Source organism: Corvus brachyrhynchos, unplaced genomic scaffold (genome assembly GCF_000691975.1).
Source record: "Corvus brachyrhynchos isolate BGI_N302 unplaced genomic scaffold, ASM69197v1 scaffold167, whole genome shotgun sequence".
In the NCBI taxonomy this organism is placed as follows: Eukaryota; Metazoa; Chordata; class Aves; order Passeriformes; family Corvidae; genus Corvus; species Corvus brachyrhynchos.
The window spans coordinates 3,222,649-3,240,997 of NW_008239547.1; the positions used below are offsets into that span (position 1 = coordinate 3,222,649).

Sequence of the window (18,349 nt, forward strand, 5' to 3'; positions counted from 1 at the left end):
CGCGGGGCCGCTGCTCCTTCGGCGTTCCGCAGCCTCCCGCCCGGCAAGTGCCACGGCCTGGGGCCAGCTCCCTGCCGGGGGGTCATTCTGGGGGCAGGAGCGTGCTCGGTGCAAGGTTAAATTCCGGCTTAAGGGTTTTCCAGCAGTGGTTAGTGTGTGCGCTTCTCGGAGCCGTCCCTAGGTGGGAACGGGGGAAGCGGTTCTCAGCAGCGTGAGATTTTGATGGCGTTTGTGTGTGTTAGCGTGTGAGTGGTAATGGGGCAGTTCTCTCAGCGCCTTGGTTTGGTGCTTTTTCACGAGGGCAGGCTGCGGTTCTGACCCGCGCTGAGCTGCTCTGGCTGTCCTGAGCCTCAGGAAAGTGCTGTGGCGGATGTGTCCAGCATCCTGCAGGAGCCGCTGCTACAGGGTTAAGCAGAAGTGTAAGGGAGGAAGTCTGTGTGTGGCTGCACTGAAGGAAGAAATCAGCTATTTTTAGCAACAGAACGCGGTGAGAGGTCCGAGAGAGCCACTTAGGAATGTCTTAGCCGTAGGGCCGGACGCTGAAGTCAGACAGCAGTGGGTTGCAGAGCTGTGGTAAGTTAGGGCTCCTCGCCTTCCTTTGTCTCTTTGCATGGCCTTGTGTAAGCACAGAGGATGGAAGAGTGCCCTTGAGCAATTACAGTGCTTTTGTTTCTCTCCCCCTGTCCAAGGAGAGGGAGGCTTTGATTCACGTACGAGGAGACGCTGAGCCACGAGGAACAGGTCTCCTTGAGCGTTTCTGAGTGAGTTTTTCCAGAGGCAGTTTGGTGAACACGTGGATTGCAGTGATTTTAGGTTGGCTCAGCCCAGCATTGGGCAGGGCTCGGTACTTCCTGGCAGCACTCCCAGGAACAGAGCAAAAGCTGTACTTCCTTTCTCAGCCTGTATCTGCTGGAATCATGTACCTGAGACCGTGCCTTCCCCCAGGCTCTTGGGCTCTGTCTGCAGGGAGAGATCACTGGAGAGGTTGCTAGGTTTGGAAGTTGGGTTTTGGACATCTAGCAGGGAAGATGGACAGGTATAAATTATAGACAGCAAACTGAATTGAAACAGCTTCAGGGGGAAACAAGGACATGATTTTCTGTCAAGTGTACTGGTTCATTGAAACAGCTCTTGTCCTTTTCTCTGTGTCTTGACTGGTGCAGTCCAGATTTATCTGCCAGGAGGGGAATGTTTGAAAATTGCACCTTGCACAAGTGAAAAGCAAGGTTTTATTGGAGCAGCTCTGGTAATTTAACTGATAAGCCTCCTGGGCTGGGCCTGCAAGGGGAGAAAGTGCAATGCTCCAGAGCAGAAGAGTCAGGTCAATGTGCCTATTGGCACTCATGTCTTACTTGGTATGGAAGGGGATTATGAGACTCCCTTTGCTGTTGGGTTGTTAAAATGGAGAAATAGAGCAATGGTGATGGATACATTTTTTTGTAGTCAAATGTTTTCTGTCAGTTTAAAGTTCTAATAAACTATCCCTGATTTTATTTCGTGCAGATGTGTCACTTTACCCAAAGAAGTTCAACTTTCTCGTTTTCAAAAATATGTAATATATTTTGGCGGTAAGTTGGAGATTTATATTGCTGTGTAGTGGGTAAAGACATAGTTACTGGGTGAACTGCATAGTCACACCTGTGAGCTGTAAACTTTGAAAATAAGGTTATTTACTCCAGTACATAGTTGGGTAATTCTGTGTAGACTGCTGCTGTGGTGCTGAGTCTGAATCTCAGTCCTCTGTCTTGGAGAGTAATGGGCAAAGCAAGAATGCTGCAAGAAAATACATACAGTTCACTTTGGAAAATGAAACACCAGAAGAAGAAGAAACTTCAAGAAACAAACAAACAAATCTCCTAAGCTTAATGCATCCAGGTGGAGTTTTCACCCTTTCCTGATGAACTTTCCTATCATCATGCTACCTGGAAGCATTGATTTAATTTATTATGTAGCTGGGTGTACAAAGGGAAAAATTTCAATTCTAAGTCAGGAATATTTTTTCAGGAGTTTACAAGAGAGGGAAGAAAGTAACAGAATACTTGGGTTTCCAGAAGTGAAGGCTCTATCTCCAAACGTAGGCTGTACTATCCATAGCATATTCAAAAGGAATACATTGAGAGCAATGTAGTGTTCTGTGTCTCAGAAGACTTCTGTGATCTCTTAAGGGCAGAGTGTGTGTGTTCATTTGCCTAATGTGCTTTGCCAGCTCCCAAAGGCTATGATCATCAATACATAGCTCTGCTGTCCTTGCACCTTACTGTCTGGCTGAAAAGAATGTTTTGATGCCTTCCTGTATTTTAGCCTTTTGGTTAAATCTTGTGTGAGGGGAGAGGGGGAGAAATGCTTTCAGATGTTTCTGTTTGGGGAATCAGGGGAACTTGACTTCTAACAAGACTGCTCTCAAAATCACTGTCACCAGGTTTCATCATACAAGTACATCCCACTTGTGCAGCTGCAGTAAGACAATTAGTGATGAAAAATACCAAGACCCTTTTCAACTTGGTAGAAAAGACTTGAAGAATCTCTATGAAGATATTAAAAAGGTAGGGGATTTTGGTGGCTGAGGATTGGTGATGATTTGGTTCTGGGATGTTGTGATGATTGTTTTTAGTAGCAACCATCAATTTGGAGGATATTTATTGAAAGAATGTTATTTATGTTTATGAACAACTGTCTGAAACTTAAACTGAAGGTAAATTTCTCATATTTTATAGAACCAAAATGCAGTTTTTTGCTCCTGATTTGCAGTGCCGGAATGCATCATTTACATTTCAGATTACTCACAGTAATTTTTAGAACAACTTCAGCTTACACTGGGTGGAGTGAACGCAGGCAATAACCTTCTACAGGCATACTGTTTTACTTGCACTAAACAGATTGACTTTGTGACTTCCATGCTGAAATGCTCTTGTGCTTTTTATAGGAATTGCTGGTCTCTGCAGCAGAACTTAAGGAAATGTGTGATTATTACTTTGATGGGAAGGGAAAGGCCTTTCGACCAATGATTGTGGTGCTAATGGCTCGGGCTTGCAACATTCACCATAATAATTCCAAGTGAGTTGGTCACTTTCAGATACACACACTTGAAAGTTATCATTCTTGTGTTTCTGAAAAATACTTTATGAAAGTAAAGTGCTCCTCAGTAAAACCTGAATGTAAGTTCCATCTTGAAGCTGTATTTTTGTAGTTGACAGTGCAAAAGGAACTGCTGGCTTTGTTAGATATTTCCATGTGTTGAATTGTGGACTGTACTGTGGTTGTAACTGGGGTGCATAAATAATGTTGCCGAATTACAATACTTGTAAGGCTTTTAGTCAATTCTAGCTTCTTGTATAAATGCTTTATTAGAACCTTCAATACTCTTTGAAACTATATAAACTTAATTAAAAGTATTTTTCATTTGTAACCACTCCTGTTCCTATTAAACACTGGTCACAGGTAAGAATTTTGCTGCGAGAAGGGACCTTCACAGATTTTTTTAGTAATTATGCAGAAAAGCTATTAAACAGGTGGTATGATTATATTCAAAGCTGTGAGACTTTGAAAACAGGTTTTTTTCACCCTCTAGTAGCAAGTTTCTACACCTTAATATAACATTCTAAGCTAAAGAATCTGGTGTAATCCTTATGATCTCCAAGTTACTTGTCTTTTGAAAGCAGTTTTAAGTAAGCACAGCATCATGCTTGCCTGTACTCTCTATCACTCCTTAGTCTGGCTCATTGCAAACGCTTCACTCCACACGTTCCTGTCAACTGCTATGTTTGCATTTTGAGGAAAGATGTTGTTGGCTGGACTGTTCTCTGCCTTCAGCTATGCTTCCAGTCTTGCCTTATATAGGTTTTCAAATAGAAAATCTTTGGTCCCTTTCCAGAAGTGTTTCTAGACTAATTTGTCAGTCTTAAGGGATTTCTCTGAGCTCTTGCATAATTTTTTTTCTGTAGCAGTAGTTTAATGCCTTGTTGGACTTGATTACTACCTCAGAGCATGGCATGTATTTTGTTGTGTGGATGGCACCTCTCCCTGTACTGCGTCCTATGTGAATACAATTTTGAAGGAGAAAGCAAACCCAAGCTGGTAGTATCCTGTCCTGTGTGTGCCAGTTCCCCTTGTTTTAGGAAAAAATTATCCAGGATTAATGAACTTTGCTCCAGCCAGATTTTCTTGTCAGTTCAGGACTGCTTCTTGTCGTTGACTTACACATAGCAAAAGGAATAATACCAACTGTGAAAATCCTCAGGGATGCCTTTTGTCACTGACTTAATATTTTCATGAGTGATCTTGACATGAAGAACAGGAGCATGAGGATGGCAATTTTTGGTGGCAGAATCATTCTTGATGGTCGGCCATCTATGCTGAAATCTAAGGAAGCATAGTAAACCAAAAATCTCTGCTTGAGATTGTAGGGTCATGGGTGTCCCATTAGGGCATAATCCCAGTGTGGTTTGCAACTACCTTCTCTATGAAAAACCTCAAAGATATCCTAGGATGCATCTACCATCCAGTTCAGCTACAGGAGTGTATATCACACTTCCTGAAATCACTGGCATGTCTGTTCCCTGTGCTCAAAATCAGTTAAGTCCAGCTAGCTTCAGGCATGGATTGCAAAGATGATCACAAAGAATGAAGACTTGTGGTCTACAAATTTACCAGGAACAGGGTGAAAGAGCTATTTAAGACAAAGCATTATGTTGCTAAGAGGATGGAAATTTAGGAGGAGACTTTTAACAACAGGGACAGTGAGTTTTTGGAGCATCTTTCGACTCAAAATAATGGTAAAAATAGTTTTATCTCATTCTAGTGTGTAGCATGAGAAGCTTATGAACAAAATCATGTGTGCAGTACTGAGAAGGGTGGAACTGATGTCATACAGTGTGGGAGTTGAACAGTGAATCAAGGAGGTAGCAGTAGAAAGACTGGTTTTGCCTTTATGCTCAAAGCATATTTGCTGTCTTTTGACATATGTATGCGCTCATGGACATATTCTTGTCCACGTGTTGCGCTGTCTCAAAATGGTTAGGACCAGTTTTGAGACCTGCCCTATGCCAGTAAGAAGGTGCCACATACGCCTGGGGCAAGTGTTTGCTTTGCAGTAGCCAACTCTCGGCATAAGTCCTCTGATTTCTAGATGCCCGTGTCATTTGGCAGTGTTTGTACATCTGTTGCAGTTCTAATCAGCACCTCCAAAATATGTTCAGTGTTTAAAGGCCTCCTCAATAATCTGAATGTTCCTTGTACAAACCAGGCTGAGTCACTGCCTTTGTCATGTTGCTTTTAGAATGAAATTCTGAGTGGCAAGGACAGAAATGTTTCAGCAAAGGAATGGAATGAAATCTCAGGGTATTTACCTTCCTCTCCTCTGCCCTGTGCCAATTTCTCCAAGCCTGTGATTGCAATTAAATATCCCATATGTTGATACAAGTCTTCACTGTACTGCTTGTTGGTTGGTGCATGGTGACCAATGTTTTCTGAAGGTTGGCAAGGCCATGCCAAAGGAATTTACATTTGTACTGTGGATACCCAGTTCCTGTGAGCTGATAAAATTTTATGGGCATTTTCTCCTCTTTAGCTTTTAAGCTTCTTGAAGCAGACTGTCTTAGGCCTGCTCTCTGTATACATGGACTTTAGTTTACATTGATATTGTGATTGATTCATTATTGTTCTTTCTTAAAGCAACATTGTCTCCAGGTGGCAAATAGTTCTGCCAACTTTTTTATGTTTGTGAGGAAAATTGTCTATGTAGAGAAGTAATACTGCATATTTTTAACTCTGCTGCTCTTCTACAAACCTGAGGGGAAAAATACTTGCCTTCCATTCTGCTTCTCCCAATGTTTTTTTAAGATGTTTTTCCACTTTCAAGTTGTCATTTCCCTTGAAGCATTTTATCATTCTTTTGCTCAGTTAATACTGATTCTTCTCCCAGGCTTGTTTTCCTTTGTTGGGGCTTTGGCTTCCACACATGTAATTGAAGACCAGAGTCTGTAGACTTGTAGGGTGAGCCAATATCCTGTGCTGTTCATCCCTAGCATTTTTTTAAAATTTTGCCTCTGGGGTTTGTATTGCTGTTGTTCAGTTTCTGTTTCATCTGCTGCCATTCTCAGCTATAATATAACTTGCTGGACCCAGCATACTTTAGCCTGCTCTTTCATTTTCTTTTCTTCTTTTGTGCAATTTTTGTATAAAAGGTAATACTTTTCCTTATTTGGCTGTTAAAATAACAGGACTCAGCTTAGGAAGGCTACAGGTCCTGATTTTATGAGGCAATCCAGAGAAACCTTTCTCTTCACAGAGTCCCACCAGCATAGCTGAGATTTCTCAAGAGAATGCCCAGGTGGCTCTGCATGCAGGTTAGGTGACATCATTTATGTTTAGGTGAGGTATTTACTATACCCTTAGCAGGTTAACTGTTTTTCTAGAGTGAGGTCACTTTATTGTGGTCATTATAAGGAAAATGACAGTTGTATAAAGACTTACCTGAACTATTACCAAAAAGGTAAGTGACTGAAGCCTGTTGTTTCTTTTCTCTTGAAGTTCTAAGTGTCAGAAGTCCTACCCTGAGTCTTTAAGTCCCTTGGGCAGTGGCTTTTTGCTTATTGATAGCAACTTTGCTTTGTGTGAGAGTAGGAATTGTTGTAAGTAGTTTAAGCTGAGGTCATGTGAACCCTCAATTTCACACATCCAGTGGCACTTCTTCACATACCTGTGTGCAGAATTTCACAGAATTATCACTTAGCCTGACAGGACCTAGTGTTTCTCTATTCTCCAAAGGTGTTTGCAAATAAGAGTTTTTATTTTTCTGCAACCAAAACGAGAGAGACAAATAAGAGAGGACCTCAGAAGTACAGAGACAGTAGAGAAAATAATGAACACAAAAGGTTTGGGGGCAGGGGAAAGGAAAGAAATTTATCGGAATAGTGTGAGAAACAAATAAAATGACCTGGCTAAACTCGATAGAATATTTCCTAAAGACAGGACCTGCCAGCAACCTTAGTTCCCTTTTGTTTCACTCCTCCAAACCGTTGTTGTCAGAAGCCCGTGGTGTCAGCTGCTCTGCAGTTTTCTCCCATGTTAACACATGCATTCTCTGTGCTTCCCCTAGTTTGCAGTGCCCTTCTGTGTCTCAGACTCTCTGAGATGGTTGCTTCTTTCAACCACAGGGCCTTAACAGGAGAAAGATGCTTGGAAGAATGTGGCTGTAGCACAAAAATTTTGCAAGTTCTTATGCTCATTTCCTCTCCTTAAACTGGCAGTATTTGCTTACTGGCAAACACATTGCTCCATGCTCTTTGCTGGAGAGTGTAAATCCTGGTTTGTGTGGTTTTGAGTTCCCCCCTGACCATTGTCAGGTAGTTGTGGTTGGTTGTTTTTTGTTTGGTTTTGGACGGGGATATTTGGAGGGTGATATTTAGGGTTTTTTAACCGGTATGGTCAGCCTTGGTTTGTTCAGTGTTCATGAAACAAGTTCTGTAATGGAAAACATCTCAGGGTACAGTAGATCTATAAAACCTTATCACTGTATCAAGCAGGGGGTCCTATTGAAAAACAGAACACGATCAGTGGCATGAAATACCTGTGTAAATATACATCATCTTGGGGTGTCTTTACTTTGAGAATGACCTAAAAATGGCATCTTTCCACTTACTGGATTTGCAGGGACCCTATTATCTAATGACTTGAGTTACTGCCACTTTTTGCTTTTGTTTTGCAGGAGAGGCTGAATGAAAAATGGCAGGGAATGAGAAGGATCCTGGAGTTTGTGTGTTTCCCCCTAAAATAGGCATGCCCTGATTTAGAATTAGTCTCACAAGATGCATGTAGGAAACTATTACAGATCTTTTTTTGCCTGCAGTGGGAAGAACCTTGCTTGAGACTTTGTGGAAATAGTAGTTTTAAAACCCCTTCAGATTAAATTGTCATATTTGATACAATATTCTGGAAACCAGACACATAAACCATGAGCATTCCTATGCCATTTTTAGTCATTGTCAGAGATGAAATACACGATAATGCAGAACTTTTCAGAACCTGCTTTTGAAATAACTGGTTTTGTGCTGTCTTCATACTACTGAAATATTTCAGTGTGTCAGTGAGTGTTGCCATTTACTGCTGCTTCCCAGCAGGAAATGCAGTCTGCTGACATAATTATTGAAAAAGGGAAACCCCAAAAGGAGAACACTGCATGAAAGAGGCTGGAGACCTTTTCAGTTTTTTGAAGGTAAGTTTTTCCCTGCTTAGTAAGAGTAGTTTATTTTGGAAAACTATTTACACTGAACTAGCACTGGATTGAATCACTAGTCCACATTAAGACTTACCTTCAAACAACCATGGAGGTTTCCAGCTCTTATTTTCTGTTGTGTAAAAGCCATATTTTCACAGCCTGTGAGGTAGCCATTCATCCTGCTATTGTTCAGGATGTACAACTCCCACTGACAGCAGTGCAGAATTGTGTATAGAGGTAGGTGTCAGAACGCAGTGTTATGTCAGCAGACCGCAAGATGTTCTTTCATTTTGTGATTAATCACTACAATTTTATGGACATAGGCAGTGCAGGAAGGCTTTAAATTCCCTTCAGCTGAGCTCAAATTATCTTCTCTTTCAGTTCTTTTTCTGTTCTGCTGGAAAGTACTGTAATTTTCTCTGTTGTCTGTATACCAGAAGTATGGTATCTATATATCAGAAGTAGTTTTTTTCTTTGGTTGTGGGTTTTGGGTTTTTTGTGTTACTGGTTTGTGTGGGGGCTGTTTTAAATGTGGTTTTGTTACACCTGTGAGGCAAGGCTGACTGGGATAGCCATTTCTGGGATCCTGCATGTAACCCATGTTGAAAACAGAAAAAGATGAATACTGGAAGAAGACAGTGGCAGCTGGATACTAAGGGAGATGGTGTGAGCTAGCTTGGCTCTTTTATGTGCTTTTTGCCAGTCTTGTTCTCTAGATAATTGCTTCAGTGTTCTTCCATTACCTTCTTTTCACCTAGTTTAAAAAATAAAGTAGGTGTGAACTACTGAGAGTTGAATCATCCGTGATAGATCTTCCCAAAGACTGAGTTCCAGTAAGTGTTAGGTAGTTGGTGTTTACAGTCCTAAAGTGGCTGTAGTAGAATTCTAGTTAATTCCTCAGGCTTCTGAAGAACCTCTGAGGTTTTAAGGTAATCAGATAACATAAAGGATAAGATCTGTAAGTTAATGTCTTTCAAAGGTAGAATACAGGTTTCTGTGTCTTCTCATCTCTCCAGCTTGCTGGTTAGTAGAGTTATCCAGCCTTAGAGAGTTTGTGATGCCACATTTATAGGTAGAGCAACACAGAGATAAGGAAAACTTAAAACTCATCTACAAAGCTACCTGGCATTCTTTTCTCTGCTGTTTTCCAGATCTTAGTCTTGGAGCCAAGCATCCTTGATGCTGTACTATTTACTGCAGTCTGGATTTAGAGGGATTAAAGTCACTAATGCAGGAGTTTTACAGTACTGTTAATGCAGCAGTGCAGAAACAGGCCTAATAAGGATGGAAACACTCCTCTCCACTTACTGTACTAATGTGATCTTATTTTCTCTTGTCTTCCTAATTCCAGGTTTGAAAGAAGGGGGTCAGACCATGAAAAAGCTGTGACAGCTTATTTCAGAGAAACATTTTTTGTTTGGTTTTTAATAGAGATTTTTTAGTGTGTTGCAGTGTATATAATTGATTTAATTATTTGACAGTTCTTGTTTTTTATTTTAGGGAGGTGCAAGCAAGCCAGCGCTCTGTGGCCATAATTGCTGAGATGATCCATACAGCCAGTCTAGTTCATGATGATGTTATTGATGATGCAGATTTTCGCAGAGGAAAAAGGACACTTAATCAAATCTGGGGAGAGAGGAAAGTGAGTTCGCTAATGTTTAAGACTTGCCTTTGAGCTTCAGAAGAGCACAAATACCTAGAGGTTTGTAACGTTACTATCCTTAGGTCTTGGGATATGTGAGAAAACATATGAAGAGGTGTGCACAGTTTGTGGGTGAGACAAATGTGCTTTCCTTTTCTGAACTGTTGGAAGCATTAGATAATGAATGATTAAAGTGTGTAAGTGTTGGGCCTGTTCAGCCTCGAGAAGAGACAACTGAGAGGGGCTCTCATCAGAAGTATCTGAAAACAGTGTTAAGAAGATGGATCCAGGCTCTTCTCACTGGTGTCAAGTAATAGGACAAGAGGCTGTGGACAGAAACTGATGGACAGAAAGTTCCGAATACAAACAGATTGCCCGGAGAGGCTTTGGAGTCTCCCTCACTGGAGAAATTCAAGAACCACCTGGACACAATCCTGTGCCATGTGTTCTAGGATGACCCTGCTTGAGCAGGAAGGTTGGACCAGATGACCACTGTGGCCCCTTCCAACCTGACCCATTCTGTGATTATTATTGATTTTACATTCCCTATGCCGTTCTCTGCAGTGCTGTTGAAATACTTTCAACTTGTACCTCTTCCTGAACACTTACCAGTGGGAATTTTTTTTTAAAGTGGTGTTTCTTCATAGAGCATTACAAGAAAGGTCTTCACTAGAAAATGCAAGGAAGGAACTTAGGGCAATTCAGAGTTCACATGGTGTAACAGCCACAATAGAATGGACAAATAGAGAAATAATGTTCAAAAAAGCTTCATAGGCAAACACATGTTCAGGTACTGCATACAGGGAGGACAGTGCTTATACAGAAAAATATAAACAGCACTATAAGATAGGGATTCAAAACTAACTCAGATTTCAATATTTGCTTATGTGTTTTTTCTCTCTTAAAATGAGATATTTGTGCTTTATTTAGGAAAGTTACGTGATGTGAGTAGATCTGACAAGTAAAGGAAATTGTACTGTCTGTAGTAACACAGGAAAAGACTGTGTTCTAGGATGACCCTGCTTGAGCAGGAAGGTTGGACCAGATGACCACTGTGGCCCCTTCCAACCTGACCCATTCTGTGATTATTATTGATTTTACATTCCCTATGCCGTTCTCTGCAGTGCTGTTGAAATACTTTCAACTTGTACCTCTTCCTGAACACTTACCAGTGGGAATTTTTTTTGAAAGTGGTGTTTCTTCATCGAGCATTACAAGAAAGGTCTTCACTAGAAAATGCAAGGAAGGAACTTAGGGCAATTCAGAGTTCACATGGTGTAACAGCCACAATAGAATGGACAAATAGAGAAATAATGTTCAAAAAAGCTTCATAGGCAAACACATGTTCAGGTACTGCATACAGGGAGGACAGTGCTTATACAGAAAAATATAAACAGCACTATAAGATAGGGATTCAAAACTAACTCAGATTTCAATATTTGCTTATGTGTTTTTTCTCTCTTAAAATGAGATATTTGTGCTTTATTTAGGAAAGTTACGTGATGTGAGTAGATCTGACAAGTAAAGGAAATTGTACTGTCTGTAGTAACACAGGAAAAGACTTAAGGGATCAACTTTTTGTTGTTGTTCTTAGGCTGTTCTAGCTGGTGACTTCATCCTCTCAGCTGCTTCTGTAGCTTTAGCACGAATTGGAAATACTACTATCATCTCTGTTCTAACTCAGGTGATTGAAGATCTGGTGCGTGGTAAGATCTTTTCCTATTTTTATCTTCCAATTTGTTTGCCTAAGCAGTAAACCCACAAATAAAACCTCCCATCTGTGCAACTTTTTAGGTGAATTCCTCCAGCTGGGTTCCAAGGAAAACGAGAATGAGAGATTTGCTCACTACCTCGAGAAGACTTTTAAGAAGACAGCGAGCCTGATAGCAAACAGTTGTAAAGCAGTATGTACGTCTGTCTCTTCTGAAGTTAGCATACCATACTGTAAGCTTCACAGCTGAACTCCTAGTATTGCTGTTTGCTCTGGAGACCCTCCAAAGCAAACCCTTGAAATGGTATTCTGCCAGAATGTGAATGGATTTGACATTGTGAATTATATCACAGTTCAGCTGAGTAGCCTCCAATATTGGTTTTCACTTTTTCTTTGCGTTTTTTATTTGTACACAGATTTATTGTTATTCTTACTTGAATCAAAATAAGGTTCAAATAATCAAAACAGTAACAGTCTTTAATTTATGAAATTCTGCAACTTTGAGACAGTGGTTTTAATCTCAGTTGATAATTTTTGAGCCTATAGTTTGATTTTAAATCATCTTTGACATCTGGCTCTACTCATTAGTGTTGAGGGAGACCTTAAATGGTAACAGTGGGAGGAAACAATTCACAGAATGAGAGAGTATGCTGAGTTGGAAGGGGCCCATCAGGATCATCAAGTTCAACTCCTGGCCCTGCACAGGACACCCCAAGAGTCACACCATGTACCTGAGAGTATTGTCCAAACACTTCCTGAACTGTGTCAGGTTTAGTGCTGTGACCACTTCCCTGGGGAGCCTTTTCCAGTGCCCAGCCACCCTCTGGGTGAAAACATTTTCCTGGTATCTCTACATCACATTGTAAAAAACGAGAAGCATGTACTTCTTGATTTGTTTGGGGGTTTTGATGACAGTTGCTTTATCCAACCTTGTCACTCGGTTCTGTTACTTGATTACAAAAAGATCCAATTCAAGAGGATGTTCTTACTCAAAAATAGATGTTCAGTTTTAGTGCAGAAAATGGAGGTGGGTAATAATCTCAAAAAAAGGGTTTTCTCCCTAAAATCTCCCCAAAAGAGAGTTTTGGTTATTCTTTTTAGTGAAAGGCAGTATAGCTGGTGGATTCTATAGCAAGACAGAGTTCTAAGAGAATTAGACTAAAAATCTGTGCTAATGTTAATCATCTTCCTTTGTTCTCAGAGAACTGGTATGCTTGTGCAGCAGCAGTTGAAAATTGCTTATATCAAAAGGATCACATACAATGAGACACAGATTTTGGGGGAGGGAAAATATGTTTCATTCTAGTTGGAGGAAAGAAATGAAGTCTTCTGGATTGCTCATATTAATGGCAGTCTGACCCTGACAATTTTCTTTTGCAAATGTTCTTTTGTATCAGTAGGCACTTGGACTAGTAATTCTGCTACCCCAAAAAAACATACACACGTTTTTATATTCATTTTGACAGTCTGCCTAAAAGAATCTTTGAAGGTAGAAGAAATCACCTTCTCACTGCGTGGATTCTCCTTACAAATGTGTTAATTTAAGATTTTTCCTTTTTGCGACTTGCAAGAGTTAAGGATTTAAGCACTTCCCTCAGGATTGAGGCTGGTGAAGGGGATGTTTGGCTGCTTTTTTTCTAGTGGCTGGTTTGAGTTGTTCCATTGCTGAATTGCTGGAATTTTATATGCTGTAAAATTTGTGTTAGAAAGGAAGACTGAGAGAGAAGGTCTGTCTTCATGGCAAATCCTTACTTGCTGCACCCAGTACTAATGAGTTGAATATGTATGTTTCCCTCAGGTTCTTTCTGCATGGACTAGGAGAGCTCTATCGATAGCAGTTAAAAGGGATTTTTTTGTTGTTTGTTTGGGATTTGGGGGGGTTTTTGTGCATGTGGGTGTTGAGATCTTTTTGTTTAGATGGCTTTGGCTACTGAGGAAATGGAATCAGAAGGGAGTTCTGTTTTCTGTAGCAAAAATGATAGGCAGGTGTCTTGGTTTTGGAGACAAAACTTCAGGAGGAAACACTCCGGAATGAGTGTCTCCTCCGAAGGGGAAAGGGCCTCCCCTTTTCCTCCACCAGTAAGACAAGTGGGTCACAGCAAGTGAAAGTGGAAAAAACAAAACTGTTTATTAACACCAAACAAAACAGGGTAGAACAGGGGAAAAAAACCCCTCAAAATAAACAAATTCCCGGAGAGGGAACAGACACCCGGGCTCGGACCAGCCGGGGCCACCCCGCGGGCCCCCCGGACCAGCGAGGAGGGAAGGGAGGCAGTGAGGTGAGGGGAAGGAAAGGGAAAAAGAACAAGACAAAGCAACAGAACCTTTTTCCAGCTAGCCGGAACACAACAGAAACCAAAAGCACAGCGCAGCGCCCCCGGCGCGCTCCCTCCCGAGCCCCCGAGCCGCTTCCGAGCCGTGCAAGGCCCGCTCGGGGCTCCGGCCTCGCCCCCCGGGCCCGTCCTGAAGGCGCAGCGTCCTCGGGCTTGGAGCGGACGGGCAAGGGGTAAAGCGGCTTCACAGCCCAGGACAGCAGGATCGTCAGTTCTAGCTCCAAAGGAAATTCAGTTAGGGAATCAAGAGTATTCATATCTTGTTTCCAGGGACAAAAGTAAGGAGAGATTATGGGTTTTCAAAGCAGTTCAGTTCCTGTTAATGATAGGGAAAAAACTATTTGTTGCTGTGGTTAAATAAAGTTTAAGTATTAACTGGAAAGAAGATGTCAGACAGGTGGCACCTTAGAATTCCACAGTGCTATGCTTTAGAGATGGAAGAGTAGAGTATTCCTGGAAAAACGTCTAAACAAGACATACACTGTAATAGATTCTGTACCATCAAAGCATTACTGCATTTAAATCAAAATCCTTTAAGTTAGGACTTGGGGACAGAACAGTCTGTTCAAGATGTTAAGAGCCATCCCAGTCTCTGGTCTATTTCTACAATAGTTCTGCATGGGGGAGTGTTACCAAAGTTTCAATCGAAGTAAAAGGAAACAGTGGCAGATGTCCCAGAGTCATTGAAGCCTTAGTTACTGCAAGGCATTATTCAGAGAAACATGAGGTGACTTCAGTTCAAGAATTCAGAAACAATAAAGCTGAAGTGGAATTTCTGTTTAGTCATCAGGCCAGCTGGAGATAGCAAAATAACTTGGGCAGTTTTTCTGTTCTTTTTAAACCCTGCTGTAATGTGAGTTCCAGAGCCTCGTACAGCTGTTTATATTTTGCACAGTATACTTTCAGTGAGGGATTAAATCATGCTTACTTTGAGGTAGATGTAAAGGTGCACTAGAGATTCGTGGTTTCTGTATTAGAAGGAAGCTTGTGCCTCCATCACCCCCTCCTCAAGAGTAGTTCCCAGGAAGGTTTGAGGAGCCCGGAGGGAGTCAACAGCATTCCCTGCAGCAGTGAAGGATGAGCACGAGGAGGGTGCATTGCTGGCATTGCAGCAGCACTGCCAGGGCAGTGGCTGTGAGACCACAGGGCACAAGCTCAGAGTGGGATTTTTCTTCCTTGGAGATGCTCAGAAACCAACTGGACACAGCTTTGAGAAACCTGATCTAACTGTGAAGGAAACACTCCTTGGAGCAGAGATGACTCTCAGAGTTTCCTTCCAACCTAAACTATTCAGTGATCCTCCTGGAAAGAGGAACACTGCTCCAGTCTAGAAAAACGGTGGTGGATGAGCCAGGAATGAGAAGGCAGGAATCTGACTGCTTCTGGAGAGGAGAAAGACTGGTAAGGGGGAAGATTTTAGAGCCTGTTCCTTTCCATGGAGTCCACAAATCTAGGAGTGCAAGAACAAACATCACTTGTAGTGTTTATTTAAGCATGTTCTGGCCCAGCAGCAGGTTTTCCTCTCTGACCTACAGACTACTGGTAGAGATGTGCAAGTGCTTTCAACTCCAGCTGCCATATTGTCACATATTAAATATCAGAGCAGGATGTATCTACCCAGAGCTGATGATGCATTTTATGGATGTGAAATTCAGTAAAAAGGCAAAATTGGTTTATAGTCTCTCATATAACAGAAACAACTTTTTATTGCAAAAGGTGTGTTTGAAATAACACCAAGCAAATTATCTTGTTTTGTTGAATTCAAAGAACCTTTCTAAAGAATTTGTTCACTTGGTATTAGGAAGGATTTTTCATCATGATTTAGTGGAGGACAGGCTTGAATTCGTCATCAACCAGTCATACCTGTTTGGGGAGCTGTAGGATGTTTTTAAAGGGGGAGCTTTATCATTTAAACACATGTCATTGCATTGACTTCGTTATCCTGATTTGTATTTGCTGTTATCCCAGGACGTTATCCCAGTACAGCTCCAGTTAAGCTCCATGTGGGAGTGACAGGCTGCCTGGCTGCAGCCTGGCCAGTGTCCAGCTGGGGGCAACAATCTGCAAGAGCAGTTTGAGAAAATCGCATCCTGGAGGAACTGCCTGGTAGATACAACCCAGTCATTGCAGGTTTATGATGTGGTCGTGGTCAGAGGGTTGCTCACTTGAGGATGACTGGCAAATCAAATCTCCTGCATTTTAAATTTTTTTTTGGTATTTTACTTGTCTATGAACAAGAAATGATACTTCAGATTGAATGAGGAAGCTGTTTACCTGGCACTTCCTCTCACCCTCTGCCAGCTCTGCCACTCTGACCCTTTGCCATTAACTGAGGTTTTGTGACTGAATTCCATATTTTAATCCTCCACATGGAATGGAATGTGGCAGTAGGTAAGGATTTCATTGAAACAGGGTAGATGCAGTCCCCCTGCCATGCTGATACTATGTGATTTATATTACAGAAGCAACCAAAAGTTTGCATCGTACAGCAGTGGATGTTAGGTCTTCAGGCAAATACTGCTATTTAAGAGGCAAGCATCAAAAGGAGGATAAAAGGGCAAAATGTTCTACTTTGATAGTCCCTGGCAAAATCTATTTAAATATCTCATATTAGCAGTTCAAACTGTTTAATAGCCTTCAGGATTTTATATGATTATTAGAGATAGCATTATTTTCGTGCTACAGTGTCCTCCTCTTTTAAATCAAAGTCTGGAACGTATGATGCTGTTAAGTCCTCAGTCATCCAGATTCCTCCAGGGTTTAGTTATTATCCACAGATGCAGGTTATGACTGGGAAGTGTTCTGATGCTCAGATGTGAAGTGCACTGATGTATGAAATAATGTCTCATTTTGTGCAAGTTGCATCACATTTATTAGGATATAATGTTGTTTCTCATGTCCATCTTCACGTTCACCTTCAAAGCTACTACTGGACTCACTTTTAATTTGTGCTTGGTTTTGGGGTTGGAGTTTTTTTTGATGATCCTACCTTACATAGTCTTAAAGAGGAATTTAGATAGATATATAGAGAGAGAGAGACACACACACACACATGTATTTTTCTATTGTGTGGTTTTCCTAGCATAGATTTTTAGTCTTAAGTAAAATGTCTCTTCACTCGTTGTGTTAGTCACAGCAGATTTGTAATGCCTGCAATAAACCAGGGTGGATTTTTGTCCCATTAGTAATTGGTTTATTGAAGGTTGAAATAAATCTGAGTACTTAAATTTAACCAACCTCATTTTGCAAAATGTATAATCAGTACATAAATGCAAAAGCATAAATGCCCTTACTTTGAGGCAAGATATTAATTCTCAAACCTTAGTTATTGTCCTGTATTTTAGTTTTATGGAGTTTATTCAGCAAGATTTCAGTCTATTGAGTAGTTGATTGTACATTCAAGTAAAATATTTTGTCTCAGTTTAGTGACACCTTTGTCAGCTTGATGTGCTTTCTCCATTTGCTGTCTTTTCTTTGCCACTAGTTGTCCCTCAGTACCTTTGCCTGCAAGCTAATCAACTTATCTTCCTGAGCAAGTCAGATACAGTTAACATCACCTTAAAAATAATCTTCCTTATCTCAACTGCCCCCCCTGTACTGGGTTCAACACATCCAGTTTTGTGATCTTTTATGAGACATGTAATGTCCATTATCTGTTGTCTGACCTCCAGTTATCCCCTGGCTGATTTATGTATGTAATTAGCTTAATTAACCCATCACTGGACTGTATATGACAACTGTGCTGCATTTGAAGTGCACATTTCTTCTCTCTTTATTCTTGCATTATAATTTCTAAGCCTGATAAATATTTAACGAAGCTAATCTCTTTGCAGACTTGAATGTAGTTTCAATACTGCACTGCTGTTCAGCCTTGTTTTCTGGTAAGCTTGGCTAGTTGTGTGTCTCCATGAACAAAGATAAGCCAGAATGTGCGCAAGTCAGGCTTTTTGCCTTTCCCAGATCCCTCCTGCCTGTGCTGGCTGTGTCACACCTATGTTCAGGGGCTAAAAGTGGATGCTAACCAAAGCCTTCTATTTACTTGGTTTTTTTGTCTTTTCAGGTTTCAATTCTAGGCTGCCCTGACCCCAAAGTTCATGAGATTGCATACCAGTACGGAAAAAACGTTGGCATAGCTTTTCAGGTAGTGTTTTTGTTGAACGAAATGGAATCTAAAATCTAAACTTCTTCAAAGTGCCTTAGAAATCAGTTGGCTGCCTTAATCCTTCCTACAAATCTTGTCTTTAACAAGGATTATTCTGTATTTAGCTATAATTTTTAAAAAAGAAATTTTAAACAATCTGTATGTTCATTTTTTTCCAGCTGATAGATGACGTGCTGGATTTTACATCATGTGCCGACCATCTGGGGAAACCAACAGCAGCAGATATCAAGCTTGGATTAGCCACAGGCCCTGTCTTGTTTGCTTGTCGACAGGTAAGTCAGCAGGA

At 41.1% G+C, this 18,349-nt stretch overlaps 1 protein-coding gene across 3 annotated transcripts in view; it reads left to right on the plus strand.

Moving 5' to 3' along the window:
• Window positions 1-32: 32 nt before the first annotated feature.
• PDSS1 (prenyl (decaprenyl) diphosphate synthase, subunit 1) overlaps window positions 33-18,349 on the plus strand; it is a 23,087-nt gene continuing 4,770 nt past the window's right edge. Inside the window, exons 1-9 of one of the 3 annotated variants that reach the window (XM_017741419.1) lie at window positions 44-573; window positions 1,504-1,568; window positions 2,420-2,543; window positions 2,924-3,054; window positions 9,716-9,857; window positions 11,452-11,563; window positions 11,652-11,761; window positions 17,962-18,042; window positions 18,222-18,335. In XM_017741419.1, the coding sequence (XP_017596908.1) occupies window positions 1,504-1,568; window positions 2,420-2,543; window positions 2,924-3,054; window positions 9,716-9,857; window positions 11,452-11,563; window positions 11,652-11,761; window positions 17,962-18,042; window positions 18,222-18,335 (879 nt within the window). In that variant the 5' untranslated portion in view covers window positions 44-573. Of the gene's footprint in view, window positions 1,569-2,419; window positions 2,544-2,923; window positions 3,055-9,715; window positions 9,858-11,451; window positions 11,564-11,651; window positions 11,762-17,961; window positions 18,043-18,221; window positions 18,348-18,349 lie in introns of all 3 variants that reach the window. The other 2 variants (XM_017741420.1, XM_008639244.2) reach the window with 2 other exon arrangements.